Source organism: Drosophila arizonae, chromosome 4, assembly GCF_054131065.1.
Source record: "Drosophila arizonae isolate 15081-1271.41 chromosome 4, UAZ_ARI_1.0, whole genome shotgun sequence".
Taxonomy (NCBI): domain Eukaryota; kingdom Metazoa; phylum Arthropoda; class Insecta; order Diptera; family Drosophilidae; genus Drosophila; species Drosophila arizonae.
The window spans coordinates 24,813,396-24,833,530 of record NC_142924.1 but is presented as its reverse complement, the minus strand read 5'-3'; the positions used below and the strand labels follow the sequence as shown (position 1 = coordinate 24,833,530).

General features: G+C 45.5%; 1 protein-coding gene across 6 annotated transcripts in view; it reads right to left on the bottom strand.

Annotated features, from left to right (window-relative positions):
* Positions 1-167: 167 nt before the first annotated feature.
* Positions 168-20,135, bottom strand: part of Tet (Ten-Eleven Translocation (TET) family protein) — a 126,406-nt gene continuing 106,438 nt past the window's right edge. For 5 of the 6 annotated variants that reach the window (XM_089467805.1, XM_089467808.1, XM_089467807.1 and 2 more), the window contains 6 exons: positions 10,102-10,575; positions 5,676-8,229; positions 5,342-5,546; positions 5,118-5,281; positions 4,549-5,062; positions 168-4,461 (listed from right to left, as the gene is read on the bottom strand). In XM_089467805.1, coding sequence (XP_089323931.1) covers positions 1,659-4,461; positions 4,549-5,062; positions 5,118-5,281; positions 5,342-5,546; positions 5,676-8,229; positions 10,102-10,575 — 6,714 coding nt within the window. In that variant the 3' untranslated portion in view covers positions 168-1,658. The remainder of the gene's footprint in view (positions 4,462-4,548; positions 5,063-5,117; positions 5,282-5,341; positions 5,547-5,675; positions 8,230-10,101; positions 10,576-20,135) is intronic. The other variant, XM_089467810.1, reaches the window with a different exon arrangement.

Sequence of the window (20,135 nt, the reverse complement as noted above, 5' to 3'; positions counted from 1 at the left end):
GGTTTCGAGTCTTTTTTTTTTTTTTTGGATTTTAGTTTTCTTTTCGAATTTGCTTTAACATTTACAGCATATTATAATTGAAACAAAATTATGCCTTTTGGGCGCGCATATGTAAATAATAGAACTTAATTTCTTTTTCTTTATTTCATACGTGTATGTCTGGTATATTTGTTTTTTTTTTTTTTTTTTGTTTTTTTTTTAAATATTTGTTTTTGTTTTGTTTTGTTTTGTTGTAGCTTAAACTTAATTTATGAATAAGGTTTAAAAAATGTCTTCATTCTTTACGCGCTGCTCCCGTCTTTGCTTTATTATCTTTCTTCTCCCTTTCTTCCATTCATTCTTCACGTTATGCTTATTTATGTGCTTTTTTACGTATGCTTAACTTAAAATGCTGCCCACCCCAGCCCCCTCTCTATTTCTCCTTACGCTCTTCATGTGCTCACTTCTCCGCCTGACGCACACTTACTACATACATACATATATGTTTGTATGTAAATTTGCTCTTGCTTCCTTTCTCTTTTGCTTTGTAGTTCGCCTTTGTAACGCTCGTTCTGTGTGACTGCGCGTGTGTGTGTGTTGGTGTTTGCTTGTGAATGTAGTGCTTGCAGTTAACGGTAACTTAAACGTCGCAAATGCAGCTCTCTTGCGTGCAGAGCGCAGAGAGTGCGGACGATCGAAAGAGAGTCGCGCACCAAGAGAGCTGCATTTGCTGGCTGCCAATTTGAATTCGCTTGGCGCTGCAAAGTATGCAACAGCGCCAAAAGAGAGTCAAATTGGACGAATGCTAGAAGCTAAATGGAAAATATATTTTATTTCGGTGTAGTAAAAATTGTTAGCAACTATTTATAAGTGTTTTTGTTTTGTATTTTGTTTAGTTGTTTGCGAAATTGTTTACGTTGTTTCTAGTTTGCTTTAAAAATTGGTTTATTTGTACTTTTGGCAATGATCTTTTACGAGTATCCCTCCACTAATGTGTGTTTTTATTTATTAATTCTTTTGTTTTTGTTTTGCTTGATTTGTATTTGTATTTCGTCATTGTTTTGCTCATAATAGAAGCTCAAGCAAACATTACTTTAGCAATTTAGTTTATTAGGTTTTTGTTGTTGTTTCTTTTAGTTCATCAGTTTCCGTTTTCTAGTGTTTGTTTTGTAGTTTGCTTTGTTTGATTCTTAACAGAAGGAGAGAACAAAATGTAAAAAATAAATCATTTAACAGAAATTGCCAACAATATAGCTGCGCTAAAAACATAGTTTTTCTTCATTCTTCTTCTTTTTCTTCTTCGTTTCCTATATGTATGTATGTATATGTATATGAATATGAATCTAACTGCATTTTCATCCAGTTCGTGAACTAGGCTTGTGTGAGAGTGTATGTATGTATATGTGAGTGTGTTGCTGTTGTTGTTGTTGTTGCTGTTATTGTTGTGGAGCTTTGGTAGTGTATTACTGCATGCTGACCGGGTATATCCAACTGCAACTGCGTTGCCTGCTGCCCCAAACCTAATCTCAATCCCACAGCCCCAACCCCAACCCCCTCGTATGGCACACGGTATCAGGACGCGTTTACAAAAATAATTATTATGAGAATATCTTTCAGTCGTTTGTCAAACAACTACCAGTAGTAGTAGGCGCCTATCCCCATCTGGCGGTGGTAGGCGCTCAGGCTTGCTGCAACGGTTGCGGCGCCGGAGGAGGCGGCACGGCTCCTGGAGTCGTTGCCTGCTGCGCTGTGGGGCCATTGGCATTGCTGTTGCTGTTGCTGTTGCTGGTGCCATTGGTGGCGCTGCCATTCGTGGACGATGTTGGACTGCTATTGCCCTCCTGGTAGGGCCCCGTAACTACGCATGGGTGCATAGGGAACAGGGTCGTCCACGACGTTGTTGTTAGTGTTGGTGCGTGGAGGGCAACTTTCTCGTTTTTTGGCTGCTCGCTATTGTTGTTGTTGTTGTTGCTGCTGTTGTTGTTGTTCGACTGTGTCTTCTTGCTGGCCTCGCTCTTCTTCTTCTTGCTGCCACTGGCCCCATTCTTAATCGCGCCACCACTCCCACTGTTCTCCTTCTTGATGGTGGGCAGGGTCGGGGTTGCAGTCGCCGCCAGCTGCTCGTCAGGCATATCCTCGTCCTCGTCGTCCTCGCCGGCTGCCTTCTTCAGCAGACGCTCGCGCTCCTCTTTGGCTTTGTTGTCGAGGTCCGTGTTGATCTTCTTCACGCGCATCTTCTCCTCCCACTCGTCGATGCCGTGCCTGGCACGATTCAAGTTGCGGTGCTGGTAGAAGATCAGGGTCATGCGCGTCGGGTGGTGGCGATCCGGTCGCCGCACGGCTGTCGTCGCATGCATCTCGTGCTTGGCGCACTCGATCAGCACGCTGCCGTGATTCAGCGCAATGGCCACGCCGCCCATCTGCGGATCCTGGAACGCCTCAATGTTCTCATTGATCTCGGCCACCTCGCCAATCGGCTCGATCTTGGTCGAGTTGGTGCTGGCTGGCGCCACAGTTGTTGCCGTCGTGTTGCCGCCAGCGCCAGCCGCGTTGCTGTTGGCATCGTTGCTGTTGCTGTTGCTGCTGTTGCTATTGTTGCTGTTGTTGCCAAGCGGCGGCACCTCAACAGCACTTGCTGCAGTGGGCTCCACGGGCAGCTGGCCATTGCTCAAGTCGGGCAAAATAGTTTGAGGCGGTGTTGCTGGCAACTGTTGCTGCTGCTGTTGCTGTTGCTGTTGCAGCTGCTGTTGCTGCGGCTGCTGCAGCTGCTGTTGCTGTTGTTGTTGCTGCTGCTGTTGCTGCTGCGGCACAGCGGTTGGCACCGTTGGCTTGACCAGCGTGGCTCCGGATGGCACCGGGCCGTGCGTGGCCAGTAGTGTCCCACCAGCCCCTCCAGCCCCCGGGCCGTAGCCCCCAGAGCCCTGGTGATGGCCGTAGACATTCCAGTTGGGCGAGGGCGGTGGCGGCGTGGGCGGCGGCGTCTGCTGCGGATACATGCCGTACGGCGAGTACGCCTGGTGGTGGTAGCCGTAGTTGTAGTTCATGTTCTGGTAGGCGTCGTACGCGGAGTAGGCGGAGTGCGGCGGCGGCGGAGGCGGGTACATCTGATAGTTGTTCGGGTACTGCGAGTACTGGTAGTCGCTGGGCGGCGGCTTTGGCTTAACGAAGCCCTCTGGCGTGTGCGGATGGTGGTGGTGGTGGTGGTGGAGTGGTGCTAGATTAGTCATGGGTTGCATGGCTGTCAAAGCGGTTAACTTACTCTCGACCAGTGAGTGGTTGACCAGCGTCGTCGAGTCGGGGTTCTCCTCGCTGACGCGGCCCTTAAGCTCACCACCAGCAACAGCGCCGGCCACATCGACACCGCTCTGCTGTTGTTGTTGCTGTTGTTGCTGCTGCTGTTGCTGTTGTTGTTGCTGCTGTTGCTGTTGTTTTTGTTGATGCTGTTGCTGCTGTAGTTGTTGCTGCTGCTGATGTTGCTGCTGTTGCAGCTGCTGCTGCTGCTGCTGGTGTTGCTGTGTGCCCAGTGCTGGCGTTGCCAGATTGTTGTAGCTGGACGTGTAGCCATTGCTAGCGTCGTGCTGCGTGGGCGTGGGCGTCACCGTGGCGGGCGTGACGGGTGGCATAGCTGTGCCTGTTGCGGCTGGAGAAACGGTTGTTGCCGAGGCCGCTGTCGCTGCAGCTGCAGAAGCTCCCGCTGCTGCTGTTGGTGGCGTCACAGTGTGCGCGTGCTGCGCCATCGGCGCAGTGGGCGTGGTCGGCGTGAGGGCCGCACTGCCAGCGGCCATGCCCATGGCGTGGGCCGGCCAGTTGCCGTAGTAGTTGCGCGAGTCGATGTAGGAGCCCGTCTGGTAGTCGTAGGAGTAGGGCGAGTCCAGCACGGTGCTCGAGATCTGGTTGGACTGTAGCTGGGCGTCCGTGAACGTGTCTATCATCGTGGCCATGTTCATGAGGCTCGAGTTCGAGCTCATCAGCTGGTTGGGCTGCCCGCCCGGCGGACCTGCCCCAACTCCTGCTGCCGAGCTGTTGTTGCTGGCGTTCGGATTGCCGGCGTGCTGATTGACGGGCGGCGTGCTGAATGCGCTGCCCGCCGGACTGGGGTTGTTTGTGACGGGCGTCTGGCAGCGTGGCGAGGGCGTCGTTGGCGGCGCCGAGCCCGGCGTGGATGCACTGGAGCTCGACTTGGCCTTGGACTTTGATTTGTTGTTGTTGTTGCTGTTGCTGGCATTGTTGCCGGCGCTGCTGCCATTGCTGGCGCCGTTCTCCTTCTTGATGTGAGCAGAGGCCAGGCCGGGCGGACTGCTCTGCTGGGACGACGCTTGCTGGGCCTGCGATTGGGCGCCGTTGCTGGAGCTCTGACTGCTGCCGTCGGCGGCGGCGTCGTGGTCGCCATCCGGCGTCGCGGCTTCGTCCTCCTTGCGCTTCTTGCCGTGCCGGCGACAAGGTATCAGCGGCGTGGAGCGCACGCGTACTTCGCAGGGAAATCTACGAGTGGGAGAAGGAGACGGATTAATGCTAGTCACCAACAGTCCGAGCTGCAGTTGGTAGCTCAAAACTCAACACTACACTCACTTGTCCAGCATTTGCACAGCCCCGGTGCGATGCTTATCACGCTGCCCCTCGACGCTCTCGAACTCGTCGGTGCCGTCCATCGTGTAGAGCGGCAGGACGTGGAACTGCTCGTCGTCGGGCAGGTGGGTATCGCGGTTGCTGGGCTTGAGCAGGGCCACGTGAACGGTGCAGCCGTCCTGCATGTTGTGCAGGTCGCGGTGCGAGTGGGCGCAGAAGTCCAGGCAGGCGGTTACCCCCGAGAAGGGCTTGCCCGGCTCGAGGCCGAGCCGGCAGTCGGATGCCTCATGCTCGTACTTGGTCTGATTGTCGTAGGAGCGCGGACACACCTGCTTGAACACTGGCGCCAGCAGCGTGGCAATCAGATTCATGTGGTCCTCGATGGCCGCCTCCTCGCTCTTCACCGACAGCCGGAACTTGCGCACGGTCTTCGAGCGGGCGTACTTGCAGCCATTGTAGTACATGGACCAGCTGCAGCCAAAGCTGTACGAGGCGCCTGATGACTCCGGATCCAGCCCTGCAATAGCTCAATAAGTAACGCATAACAGTGGGCTGGCGGCAGGTGCGCTTACCTTGGCAGGCACAGGTGCGATTCTCATTAGTCGCGCAACGGCGCGTCGTGGGTAGCCCGAACTTGTTGAGCTTGGGTATGAGGTTCACATAGGCTTCGTCCGCCTCCTTGCGCGGCATCCCATCCCAGGCCACCATGCATACGACAATATAGGCGGCAATGCACCTGAAACGGGACTCACGTTGCACTCACACTGCTTCATGGCTATGGATGTGGCTGGCTTACCTGTGACCGGGACGCTTCTTGACAACCACAAGTATCTTCTCCTCGGGATCGGCGCGCCTGATCACCCACTTGGCCACCGGGCAGCCCTGAGTGGTCTTGCCCTCCTTGCCCGTGTAGACGATCTTCTCGATGCGCAGCTGACGACCCGTCAGATGGCACCGTTCCTCGAACTCCCGACGCAGCTCCATCAGCGTAGATGCAGTGCCTATGATGGACGAAACAACGATTAGGTCAAATTCAAAGGCTTCCCATTATACTTCAAGGAGCCACCTGCTCCACTTCAACTAGTCTTAGCCCTAGTTACTCCCCAGTTCCATTAGATTCTTTTACTTACCCAAATGCGTATAGTAAGTGCCCGGCTCGGGTGGATTCTTGTCGGACTGGAAGCACTCGCATTCGGGTATTTCGGTTTTGTTGCCCTTCTCGAGGCGATCCGTCGTATCGAACATGGGATTGATCTTCTCGTGCTTCACAATTATCTCAGGTATCTCCTCCTGCTTTTGCTTCTTCGTCTTGGCCTTGACGCCATTGTGCGCCTCGGCCAACTCATCCTCGTCCAGGAGCTCCTCCTTGGGCTGAATGCCCAGGCCCAGGCACGTGCCGCCCTTAAGGTGCTCCTCTGTGGGTGGCCGGGTGCCGCCTTGACGACAGCAGGAGAAGCCATTGTTCAGCGGCTTACCCTCACCCAGATACGGATAGCCATGGCCGTGGCCGTGACCATGGCCCAGCATGCCCATGTCGTCCAGCTTGGAGTCCAGCATGCCGTGGTGGCTGAGGTGGGGCGGAGGCGGTGGTGCTCCATGGCCCAGCGCATAGCGATGAGCCGGAATGGGGTACGCGTGCGCTGGTATGTCCTGCTCGTAGTTGGTGGGCAGTGGTATGATGCTGTTCGTGTCCGGCTTCCGGTCCAGCTCCAGCATGCTGTTGCCGTGCCCGTGACCGTGGCCGTGGGGCGCGTGGTGCACAGAGTTCGATGGCAGCTTACCACGGCTCCCGTACGCCGCTGCTGCCTGATAGCCGGGCACAAAGCTCTGCTGAAAGTTCTGCTGGAAGCTGCCGGCTCCTGCGCTGTAGTACGGCGAGTTGTGGTGGTAGCCGGCATACTCCTGCTGGTGCTGCTGCACCGGCTGGCCCTGTCCGTCGTTCTGGCAGAAGTCGGCATACTGAATGAAGTTCTGGTAGTTGCGCTCGTAGCCCTCCATCTTGTTGGGCTGCCCGCCTGGCGGCGGAGGGGGCAACAGGCCCGGCTCCGTTTTGATATACTGGCCGTGGTACTCCTGCCCGCTGCCCGGCGGTGGCGGATAGTGTGCGCCCAGGGCCTTGAGGCCTCCGCCACCCGGATCGTTCGCATTGCGATCCCTTTCAATCTCAGCAGCCGCTGCTTCTGCGGCAGCGGCAGCGGCGCGGCTCGCCTTGCTGCGATTCCGCGACTTCTTGGGCTGAGGCTGCACCGGCGGCTGTATGGGCATGGAAGGTGGCTGGGGCGGCTGCTCCGCATGGCTGATGGTCATGTGCTGTCCTGGCTGGTGTTGCTGCAGCTGCAGCTGCAACTGATGGTCTGTGCCGGCGTAGCCGCTGCCCACGCTGGGCTTCTTAAATGAGTTGGCGTGGTGCGGCTTCCAGATCTGATCGCCACCACCTCCGATGGGCTCGGCACCGCCCAGCGGGGGTGCGATGCTGCTCGAGCCGTTGGCGCTCAGCGCCGTGTCGGGCCGGAGATGGTGGCTATACGATAAAAAATGACCGGGTTGCTGTTGCTGTTGCTGCTGCTGCTGCTGCGCGGCAGTTGCGCCAGCTGTCTGGCCTTGCAGCTGAATGTCGGGCGGGGCATCCTTGGAATCACTCTTGCGCATGATCATCGACTTGATGCGCGTATTCAGATGCAAGCGTTCGCCCTGACCCTGCGCCGGGTAGCCATCGTTCGTCAGCTGCTGCTGCTGTGCAGAGGGCGGCTGTTGCTGTTGCTGCTGCTGCTGCTGATTGCTCCAGTTCCAGTCCTGCATGGGCGGCGAGGCAAGATGTGGATGTGTCTGCTGCTGCTGCTGGGGCTGCACGCTGCTGCCGTACGGCTGAAGTCCGTTGCCGTTCGGTGATTGCGGCACTTGACTGGGCGACTGGGAGACAAGGCGTGGCTGCTGCTGTTGCTGTTGTTGCTGCTGTTGCTGCTGCTGTTGTTGCTGCTGCTGCTGCTGCTGCTGCTGTATGAGGCTGCGTGTGGGGGATGGCGGCACCGTTTGGGGCTGCTGCTGCATGGGAGAGCTGGCTGGCTGGGAAACCACCGCATTACCAGGCCCAGTGGCTGTGGGCGTGGCTGCACCGCTGGGCGTTGCTGTTGTCGTCTGTTGTTGTTGTTGTTGTGGCTGTTGTTGTTGCTGAGAACCGCTGAAATCGCCTGGATACCCGTTACAGTTGAGTGAGCGCGGCGGCACGCTGCTCACCCGCGGATATCCAGGCGTGTCGTTTCCCGACATGCTCTTGCTCAGATCGCCGCCCAGATGCTGTTGCTGCTGCTGCTGTTGCTGCTGCAGGCCAACTGCTGGTGGCGCCGGCGCCGTAGACACCTGCCCGGCATAGCTAACACCGCCCGGCGGAAAGCCCGCCGCGACGCTCTGCAGACCCACCTGGTTGATGGGCGCACTCGAGAGCTGCTGGCTTTGGAAATCGTAGCGCTGCACGGGCGCACCGTACGGGGAGCGGCCGTAGTTGGGATCGAAGCCGAGACCCGTCTGCACGTAGCCATTTGATGGATAGGCGTAGGACTGTGTCTGGAAATCCAAGGAGTTGAGTGATGTGATGGCTGGAGTATTCTGTGGTATTTGCTGTATGAACTGGTTCTGCCACCCCTGTGACGGGTCCGCCTGCCATGTGGGATAGAAGGCCATGGGTGCCTGCGGGATGAACAATTTGTGCATGGATTATATGTGAGTAAAGACTACTTTATAATATTGTTCAGTTAGGAATAGTACAAAAACACATACACACAGAAATGTTTTTATGTATATCTAAAAGTTATTGGATTACTTATTCAGCTAACAATTCTCCCCAGTCTTTTTTCAAGACGAGAATTGAGATTAATCCATGTAGGTAAATTCTTTCCCATGTGGATACAGAACTACCCCTTAGATATTTTCGTGTTCTTAGTCTGACTGTGTTTTGATTGATCCCATATTCAAGTAATATTTCTTTCTAGTCTATTTTCAAGACAAGCTTTCGAAATCGATTTGAAATACAATCTATATCTACAGAATTTCGATATTGGATAATTATTTAGATATATATAGCACAACTGGAGCAATAATATATGTATGTACATAATATTATGTATATACATTATAAATAAATATTTTTATCAAATTAAGAAGATGCTGGATTGCCTATTCAGTGAAGAAATTTCTCAAGTCCTACAAGTCTTAATGCTTAACATTTTCGTATTTAGTTAGTTATTCATTGTCCCTCCTAGTAATATGGAACATATCCACGCTCTATTTCCCATGTCCTACCCTTTTCACCCCCATATTTTCGCACGAAACAAACAACACCAGAAATGTAACCCTGCCTAGTTACATATTTAGTTACAAACTATTAGGCAAACCTGATTATGATATAGCTCGAAATATGTAGTTAGCAACCAACCAACCCACTTTGGGCCCTTAGGAGGCCCTTCTCTCCCTCTCTGTCGCTCTCACTCTCGCTCTCGCTTTCTCCCTCTCTTACCAACCCTTCACATAGGCCATCATCAGGAGTTGCCTGTTAAAAATTGCTTTTCTGTTTCCGTTGTTTTTATTTGTTCCTGTTGCTGCGGGGCGTAAATCAAATAAGCCGCACCCCAATTAGGCGGCATATTAATTGGCCCGGCTTCAAAAACAAATAAACGCACAGAAATAATATCTAAACAAAGCAACAACAACAACAACAACATCAGCAATAACAACTATAACATGCCAAATATTTATGGCATTCAACTCCGGCCTGCGCTTGGAATTAGACTACAGCATTCGGGTGTCGGAATTATGAAAGTGAAAGTCGTGAGCATACAGAGGTACACAAACTGACAGCAGCCACTGTCAGATACACAATAAAATCGAATAAATATATATAGCTGTACATGTATATGTATATATTTATTAAAATATGAAATATTCAAATTTTTATTTTATTTTACTTTATTTTTGTGCTGGGCCAAGTTTTATAGTCCATTTGGCTTTGGGGTTGTGTTTGTAATTTATGTTGTGAAAATAGACTGTATCTGTATGTGTGTGTGAGCGTATGTGTGTGTGTGTGGAAATGTGCACCTGGTGATGACAGCTGCTCTTGTTGTTGCTGTGTGGTTTGCGTTTTATTTTTGAAAGCATTTAGCAATCATTGATAAAAATCGAAAAATTGTTTATGAATGAACACATGTGTGTATGTGTGCCTGTCTGTGTGTGTCTGTCTGTGTCTGTCTGTGGGTGTGTGTGCGTAGCTTGCTTTTGCGTCCGTCCCTCTGCACAGCATTTATTTGCTTTCGATTCGTGTGCACAGCTGCAGCTGATTGGACGTGTGTGACGTATACGCAATGTTGGCCAGCGGCGCTATTGAGTTTTAATTTATGTTATTTGCCATTGTTGTTTTTAATTCATTTCATTTTGCAGCAGATGAACTGATTGAAGGTCAATGCTCGTTGCTGTTGCCGTTGCTGTTGTTGTTGTTTTAATTGGAAGTTCCGATTGCAAACAGAAAATATAGTTTGAAACTGTTCGATGAATGTTCGGTGTACTCACCATGGGTTGCTGCGGTTGATCCTTCATGGTTTGTATTTGTGCGGTTATTTGATGTTGCTGCTGGTGCAAATGTTGCTGCTGTTGCTGCTGTGCGTGCTGCTGCTGGTGATGCTGCGATTGATGCTGCTGCTGCTGCAAGTGTTGCTGCTGATGGAAATGCTGCTGCGGCTCCGGCTGCTGCTGATAGTGCTGCGACTGCTGCTGATGTTGCTGTTGAAGCTGCTGCTGCGGCTGCGGCTGTTGCTGGTGCGACAACAATTGCTGCTGCAGTTGCTGCTGCTGATACTGTTGCTGCTGCTGCAAGCTGCCGGCGGCTGCAACTGTTGCTGTTGTGGTATTTGGCGATTGCTGCGGCAACAATGTTGCTGTTGCTGGCGCTGGACTTAGACGCGGCGATGTTGCTGATGCGGCTGCAATGCCAACGGCGGATGCATTCAGTTTATTTGCTTTGGTGGAGGTTTTGCGGGCGCGTGACTGCAAATAAAATAAAAAGTTGACAAATTGTTAAAACACATTCAGATATCTGAGCAGAGGCAGCAATAAACAGTTGTTGCTTTCGTTGCCCGTGTCGCAGCTTTATGGGCGGCTGACCTTCGCAACGGCAGAGTTTGTGCCTCGAGTTTTATCACTGTTTGCCCAGCGGCAATGCGTTCTACTCGAAGCCCTAATTATGCAATTGCAATCGCAGTCTGTATTGCTCCGAGCTGTTCTACTTAGTGCTGCAATTAGTTGAATAATTTGATTTCATTTCTATAATTAAGGAAATTTGTTGTTAGACGCGCAAATATTTTAATTGCCGCACGTTCAGCTGCAGTCTACCCCCTCTCTCTCGCTCTCCCTCTCCCTCTCCTTCTCCCTCTCCCTCTCTCACACTCGCTCTTGGTATAATTTATGCTTGCAGCGGACACATAATTTCGACTTGTTTCTTTTTTTCGAGTCTGCACGCCGGCAACATGTAAAATTTATGTGGCCAGCGATTTATGTGCAATTTATTTGTGCAGCCGAATACATAAAAAAAAACGAGCATGGCAAAAATGCAGCAGCAACAACAACAATGAGAAATAACAGCTGCGGTTGCCATTTATTGTTGTTGTTGTTGCTGCTGCTGCTGCTGCTGCTGCTGCAGTTGCTACTTGGTCTAAAATATGTTGCGCGCACCATTAAAGGCTCTGGCAATTTATGTTTATAAAAGACTTTTGTCGCTGCTCCTGAGCTATTTGTATTTGATAGCTGCAGTTGCGATTCTTACTCAGCGACGATGCTTACTTCTTTAATCGAATACCAAATATTTGAGATATTCTCGAAAAGAGTTTAAGGCTAAGAAACTTCTGGAATATTAATTCAATTTACACTGGCTCATACAGTAAATTGAAATAGTTAAGGAATAGGAGAGGATAGGATACGATAGGATAGAATAGTTAGTTAACTAGGATAGGATAGGCTAGGATAGGATAGGTTAGGATAGTTAATATATAAATTGTAATTTAACTATATACTAACTATCCTCTCCTATCCTATCCTCAGGATAGTTAATATATATTATCCTGTACTACCCTAAACTCTTTCATTTCTCTTTTGGATATAACTAAGTCTGCTGAGTGTGTTTATGTATAGAAGAAACATTCATCTCTTCCATAAATTATCTAACATAATTACTATTCAATATAATTTTAAATTAAGAACGTATAGATTCTTTTCTTTTTTATAAATTGATAACGATTTATCAGAAATTATTTAAAAATCAACATAAAATGTGTTGGCATTTTATTCTAAATGCTTTCATAAATAAATAAATACGCATTATAGTATATGTGCATGTATTTAATCTAATAATCTACTTATATATATTTTAATATATAAATCGTTACTAATTGTCATCAAGAACCTCTTCAGTTTCTAAATTCGACTCATTCAATCGATTAATCAATTTCGCTCGAGTTTCAATTTATATGCTTGGCCAATACGCTGGCTGAGACTGATAATACTTTCGCTCCAAGTGGACGTCTTTATCAAATCGCAATGTAATTGGTCTAATTGGAAGAATTTAATTCTTGAATTGGAGTCGAAATGCTTTTGGCTTTTTAACTGCATAGTTATGTGTGCACAGATTGTCTAGTGATACGGATTGGCCAATTAAAGAGGCTTACTTCTCGAATTTGCGCAGACAACAATAAATAAATGTTGCACAAACAGACAAACAGACAAAGAGACAAACAGAAAGTCTGCATAGAACAACAAACCAAATCGTTTGTGCAAATTGCCAGCAAAAATATGATTTATATTTTCCACATGTGTAAAATATTTTCCCAGCGTGTCTCTGTGTGTGTGCGTGTCTTGGCCAGCATAATGCAATGCAAACAAACCCAACTACAACAAGGAGCCGTCCAATTGGCATTCAAATGCCTCTCGGCCTCAGCTGGTGACAAAGCAACGAAATAATTTGTGCAAACAGAGTTTGGAGCCATTTATGTATGTATGTATGTATGTGTGCATATTTACCCAAACGGAGTGGAGCTCAGCTGGGGAGGCCCTCTCTGCGAATGCTTTCTAAAAATATTTGCATGTCGCAGGTGCCAGAAAAAAGGCATAAATAAATTACATTTAAATAAATTTGCACGCAATTGAAAATCGGAAAAATTGGCAATTATTTGTGCAAAGATTTTCTTATGATAATATTCCCAAAAAAAGGCACACACAGACAGACATGTATATATGTATATATCTATTGCTATGGCAATAATCAAGGTACATATTTTTTGTCTCGTTGCACAGTGTTTGCATAGGCCATGGCTAACAACAACAGCAACAACACGAACTACAATTGCAATGACAAACGGGCTTTAGTTATTTATGCATACGTGTATAAAACACACAAAATGGAAAACTCCATTTAGGCAACATCGAATGGTAAATACCCTAATTGATAGAAATGTTGCCCAACTCAAATTTGAATCGGAGGGAGAGAGGCAGAGGCTAATTTTGAGGTATAGAAAGCGAAGAAACTCTGAGGCAAAGTTGCGCAAATAATTTAATTAGATATAATATCAATATACATAAATGATAAATGGGTAATCTCTAATTGAACTCACGAAATGATTTATTCAAAAATAGATAAGAAAATATGAAGAATGAGAGGAGGACAGCAAACCCAGTCTGCAAAGTGAGTTTGCTGTTTAGTATGTATTCGGAACAGATTTCTATTCAATTAGGGTTTATATTCAGCTCGCATATTTAAGCATTTTGAGACGCATAAAATTGTTAGCATTGAATGATTTATGATTCCCCGAACTCATTTTGCTGACTTGGCAATGCTTAAATAAAGATAAATAAATAATTTAATTATTTTGTTTACGAAATATTTATGTAGACTAAATTGAATATGATTCATTTCACTGGATGTCAGCAATTTAAGAGCTCTTGATCTTTAAAGCTTAATAATATCTTTTTCTTCACTGGAAGTACTCATCTAGATGAGGCCTAGTCTTTAGTGATTGCAGTTATTTATGCAATTCAACATTAGTTAGAGTATTCAAAACTGCATTCGCCCCGCTTTGTACGCAGTTCATAAAAGTTAATTAAATGTTTATGAGCGTCGTTTGTTTGCTTCGCAGCGTTTTTATTTCAATATCGTGTTTTTCTCTCAACTATTTATCATTGTTCTGCTTGTTCTTCTCTTCTGTTTTTATATTTATTTTTTACTATGTCAATGCAGTTTTATTTATTTGCGGGTAGAGTAAACATCTATAAGGAGGCAAATAGATAGACGCAGATAGAGATTAGTGGCCTCTTATCTTTGGGCGCAGCATAAACTGCAACATGCAACGAACTAAACGTGGCGGCCTTCAAGAAAGAGAGAGAGCAAGGTATAGATAGATAGAAAGAGATAGAGCTTCTACTTCTCGCTGTGTGCGTCGACAAAAGTTGGTTTCAGTTCTTACAGAAAATAAAATTGCGCGCAAAGCAAACAGCAATTAGTTGTGCCTGTGCGTGTGTGTTTGGATGTGTGTGTATGTGTGGGTGGGTGTAAATAAGTTTATTACTATTTACATTGAACTGCCCGCTGTACTGATAACAGGCAACAAGCCACGAAATAACATCAAATAATAAAAATAAAAAATAAAAAAGTAAAATGAAAGGTAATGAAAAGTATTTTTTCTTCGACTCGACATAAGATAGATCAAGCTAACGGTTTACATAGATAAATGTATTTAAGCATACATATAACCGTAATTTAGAACATTATATTATACATAGTATAATAGTATACATAGTATTATATGTATTATATATATTATAGTGAGATACGGATAATGCTATAAAGTGGCCTTTATAAAGATTTAAGAGATTCAGCTATCAGTATACCAAACGGTTTATTAGTTTACTGCAAATGCTTTAAAGATGTCATTAAAATATAGCTCTAAGGGCTTAAACGTTGCCAAATAGATTTCAAACCTAACTGAACTGTTAAAGAAGATATTGGATTCATACCGGAATATACTTTTATAATTAGATATGTTATGTCATACAATTAACGTACTATAATTATTCCATTTAATTTCAATAACTCAACTAGAAAAATCTTGAGAATTTGCATGGCAACAACAACAACAACAACAAGATAGGTCGATCGTTGCCTTCCCTTTCTCTCTCTCGCTCTCTCACACACACACACTTTCTGCTGTCTTTCTCTGATATTGATAAGAGCGAGGACGGAGCACAATTATAACTAACACCTCGAGCTCATACATGTGTGTGTGTGTGTGTGTACCCTGCCATAAATTACACATATACCAGGGTATGCCATATAAATTATTTACATGTCCCCGATGTCAAAGTCTGCTGATAAGTTTGCCGGGGGAAGGAAACAACAATAAATGAATAAAAATAAAGAAAACAAGGTAAAAAAAAAACACACACACACACATATATATGCGGCGAAATGTAAATAAAATATAAATAAATCAAATATTAGTTATCATGTTTTCTCCTCTGCTGCGATATCTATATTCCTCTTTATCTAGGTCTGTCAGTACAGTGGACACCAAGAACCTAGAAATTGAGCGCGATATTGCTCGACAAATCAAATATACCAATGTTGCTCTATATAAATATATATATTTATATATATTTATCTTTTTGAATCGATCTGATGTCTACTCTCTCTATATGTCTTTCTTAGTAGTCTTTCTTTCTATAGGAAAATGTTTGTTGTTGCTTCATTAGCTGCGTTTATTCCTTCTATTCTATTATCCATTCAATAATAATATTGGTTTAAGTGAGTCAGCACTTAGTGCAGGAGCTGCGATTAAAACAGCATCCAATGCATATCCTTTGGCATATCCTTGTAAATGCAACTGCAGCAGATACACACACACACACACACACACACACACACACACATACACACACATACAGATATACCTTTTCAGATTTGCTTTAATGGTATATGCAATTTCTATGATTGTGCTGGAGTTGCCCTTTCTTTCATTCTTTCTCTTCCCTTAACTTGGCTACCAGAGCTCCGTCGCTGTCTCCCTCTCTGTCTTTGACTCCCTCTCCCTCTCCGTCTCTGGCTCTGGCTCCCAGCCGGAGGCAGCTCAAATATTTAACTTGTATTTCGTATTCATGCTAATTTTGCATTTTCCACAATTTTTTCGCCCACAATGCCACGCCGCCTTGCACAAAATGCTGTGTGTGTGTATATGTATATATGTGGGTGTCTGTGTGTGTGTGCATTATTATCCTGCAGGCACTGTGTGTCAGGCATTCAGAGCAGCCACTGTTCGCTTCAATTTCTTGCTGTGGATGGACACTCGTAGCTATCTAACACACACACACATACACATAGTTGAAATTTATGTGTGTGTGTGTGTGTGTGTGGCGTGTGTGAGGGTGGGGCTGGCAGTGGGGGTGTAATTGTACGTGCCGAGCGTGCGCCGTTGATCTAGCTAAAGTTTCCTTTTTATCCTTTTGCTGAGCTTGATTCTCAGTCTGTTAGCATGTGTTGACGTTTATCTCTCTGTGTGTATATATGTGCGTGTATGTGTGTGTGTCTCTCTATGTGTGTGTGTGTGTATTTTATTCAATTTAGCTTTCAATTAGGCTGCAATTGTTCGTTTGCTCGCTGCGCTGCCTTGCATTCTTAAACAGCTCGAGTCCCCACAGCTCCGGCTCCTGCCAGACTTTCATCTAAATGTGCAGTCAAATTTTCGTATGAAGCCAAATGAGCAAGAAATGCCATCCGGAAAAAGCAGCGAGTGCTAATTCAATTTGCTGCTGCCATTTGAATGTGCCAGCATAATACCCTATGATTCTGCTCCGACCGGACGATGCACTTGACCATTGAGTTAAGAACTGACACAAAATAGTTGCAATTGAAGACAATCATTGCGATTTGATTAAATTGAATTAGAATTATAGTTGTACTCAAATTGAAATTATAGGGTATACACATTTAAAAAATGTAATGAACGTGAGTTTCGTGCTCTTGAAGTTGAGATTTTAATTTCATTCATTCATTACAGGGTATGTCCGTTGAGATACGTCATTTAGTGATTCTAATTACATAATACGCTATAATTTGCATCTGTAGCATTTCAGCTAGTTGATTATATTACTTAATTATCATAGTCGCAATATGGGGCATACTTGAAACACCTGCACTCGATTGCCTCGTTGTAGAATTATTCAATTACAATGCCGATTGCAGGGTATGTATAATTGGCTAATTGATAATGCAGTTGTGTATTGAACACTCGTATTTCAAGTGCAGGGTACTTGGTACCAACATATACCCGATCAAATGGGCTGTGCATTGATTTGAAACACAATCATTTGATTCTCTACACAATCGTGTTTAATTACGTAATTTAATTGCAATTACAGGGTATTGTTCGACTTCCTCAATTGTAAATTCGCTGTCATTTTTAACTGAATCATGCCATCCTTTCATCCATTCATCCTTTCATCCAGACATCGCTCAGCGCCATTTCCGCTGCTCACTCACATCATTATTTTGATTGAATATTTGCGATAAATTAAATTGGAAAAAGGCAGCGGCAGCAGCAGCAGCAGCAGCAATGAAAATATTTGCTGACTGCATTACTGTAGTCTGGATAGGCAGGCGGAGGGGGGTGGATGTGATGTGATGGGTCAGCATTGCGTTGCATTGGCTGGACTCCGAATTATAATGCGTCTAGTAATCAATAGTGCAAATATTTGCAAATCAGCTGCGCTTTTTACCACTCGGCCAAATGCATTTCGTTGCATAAATGTTTTGCGAGCTGCTCTGCCTCCCCTCGCAGTGGCAGTGCCCACCTACGGCTCGGTGGTTGGTTTGGGAAGATCCCATTGCCGATATCATGTTATATAATTTGGAAGTGTTGCCTTTTATTTTGGGCTGTCACGAGACAGCGACAAACTAGTTTTCGACTGTGGCATACCCTGTTAATGCTGTCCTAGATGGGGCATATACCTGCAGTCTGAGTGTTTTATACATATTTGCTTGCACTACAGATTCGAGTTATCATAATCTCTTCATCTGCTTGACTATCTCCCCCTCTCTCTCTTTCTCTCACTCTCTCTTCTGGTTTGCCGTTTGTCTCTAGGGTATTTACTATTCTAGTATCTAATAGCAGTTGCCTTTGTTTGGTATTTGGTTTCCTTTCGTTGTTCGTGTGCTTTCCAGCTGTTGTTATTGTTGCTGTTATTTTTTCTCTCTCTTTTTAATTATTGCCATTAATTTTGGCATGTTGAAGTCGTTAAGAAATTCCTTTGCCAATTTTTTCTGCACTCTTTTTGTTGTTTTCTTATTTTTTGCACGCCAAGCGCTGCTCTGATGTGTCTTTTGTTCGCTGACAAGCTCCCTCTATCTCTCTCTCTCTTTTGCTCACTCACGCTCGGCACTCTCTTATATTGCTAGAATTGAGTTTCAAGTAATTCTCTTCTAATCACCTTCCAAGCGCGCTTCTATGTGTGCATGTGTGTGTGTGCCTTTGAATTGATGTCAAGTCATTTGTCAAATGCGAGCGACTGCAAAATGCGAAAGAGGCATAAAGCATAAATGCAATTACATAGAATAAGCGAGAACGAGACGGACAGACAGAAGTCAAGGTTATGCATGTGTGTGCGAGTGTGTGTGCTTAATTAATGCGCCACTAATTGAGGCATAAATAAAGTAATTATGCGTCAATTGGTCTGCGCTGTAAATGAAAATGAAAAATACAATAATCAGAGGAAAAAGTAAATAAAATATATTAAGTCGAGCAGTGCGCATAATAAATAAATACAATTTGAACTGTCTCGTTCAGCTGGAAAGCCGCCTTAATGGCCAGCCACGGCATCGACTGCCATTCCCTGGTATCCTCCACACAGTTTCAGCCCCAGCCTGAGCCTCTTCCTCAGTGCACTCGGAGCTGCTGGCGTCGTGACAAAAGTTAATTACAAAGTTGCAGCGCGGAAACTGAAACTGCACAGCGAACACGAACATGGCCAAATGGCAAATGGGGGTTAACGGGCTTAGAGGCAGGCGGAGGCACACGAGGAGCAGCAGGAGGAGCAGCGGCGAGGGACCACATGACAGTTGCAGACGAGACTGTTTGCTGCACTTCGTCACAGACAATTAGACATTGTTGCATTTGGCGATTGGTAGACAAACATTTGCGAGAGTCGCTCGAACGGCAACAAGTGAATGGAGCGATAGAAAGTTGCACTCATCAAGAACGCGAGGCAGCCACTTCACTTGCCAATTCTAATGAGGCAGGCTTGTTAAGGCACACACACACACACACATAGACATATGAGCAATAAGATGAGATTCAACAGTGGGCTTGCATCAGCTGTGATAATTAAACTGATATATGTACATATATATAAAGTATATATTGTAGTTAATATGATATCTAAATGGCAACTGATGTTGGGCGAGTTCGAGGCTTGATTAGCGGCTTAAAGGCGTCGTCTTCCAATCGTTTGCCAGCAGCTGCAAAGTATAAACAATTATGCTAAAATGCAATATTTACGGCCTGTGGGCCATTATGCTAATCACATTGCCTTCGCTTGCAACTGTGCTGGTAAATGTAGCTGCAACTGTGTCTGTGTGCATCTGCATCTGCGATAAAGTCTGGCAAAAGCTTCTCTTAATGTATGTGTGTGTGTGTGTGTGTGCATTGTTGATTGTATTTGCATTTGCATACAAATTGCATTGTAAAAGAAGAAGCAGCAACTGCAACAGCAACAACAATAACAACAACAACTGCAATCATTGTTGCTGCCAGCAAAATTTAATGAAACGTGTTTGTTGTCTTTTATTATTATTATGTAGATTGTATTATTTATATTGTATATGTGTATGTTGCTTATTGTGTACTACTTTTCATAATTAACATTTTAATTGTTAAGTGCCCCACTTAGTGCAGCGCTGCAATTTCTGTGTCAAATTCACATGATTCGATGCCACTGTGTCGTGTTGCAATTGCAATTGCAATTGTTGTTGCTGCTGCTAGTTGCTAGTGGCTGTTGTTGTTGCTGTTGCTAGTTAGTTATCCTTTTAGCTGCACGCGATGATTTAATGCCTTGTGCCACTTCATTTCAGCTCGCTACCATATTTAAATTATTATTATGCCAAGCGGCAGCAAGCAACAACAACAACAACAGCGACAACTACTACTACAAAAAAGACAACAACAACATGCAACAACAGACGGCAACAGCAACAACAACATGCAACAGAAAATAATTAAAAACTTGTCTTAAATTGCCATAAATTCATGTCAAAGAACGTGGTCCAAATTGCCATACATATTTTTGTACATTTGCGTGTAAGTCGACACGGGTTACCTCGACTATCTCAGGCAGGTTGTAACAATAACAAAATATATGAAATACTAAAATGTGTTTAAGTAACAAAGCAGGTCATCTGTGGAGCAGTTAGAGTTACCATATTTTAATAAATTTTTTAGAGCAAGAAGATATTACATATGTATGAAAATCTGTCTCTCTCTCCATAAAAATTTGATCACTCAAAATATGGTGAC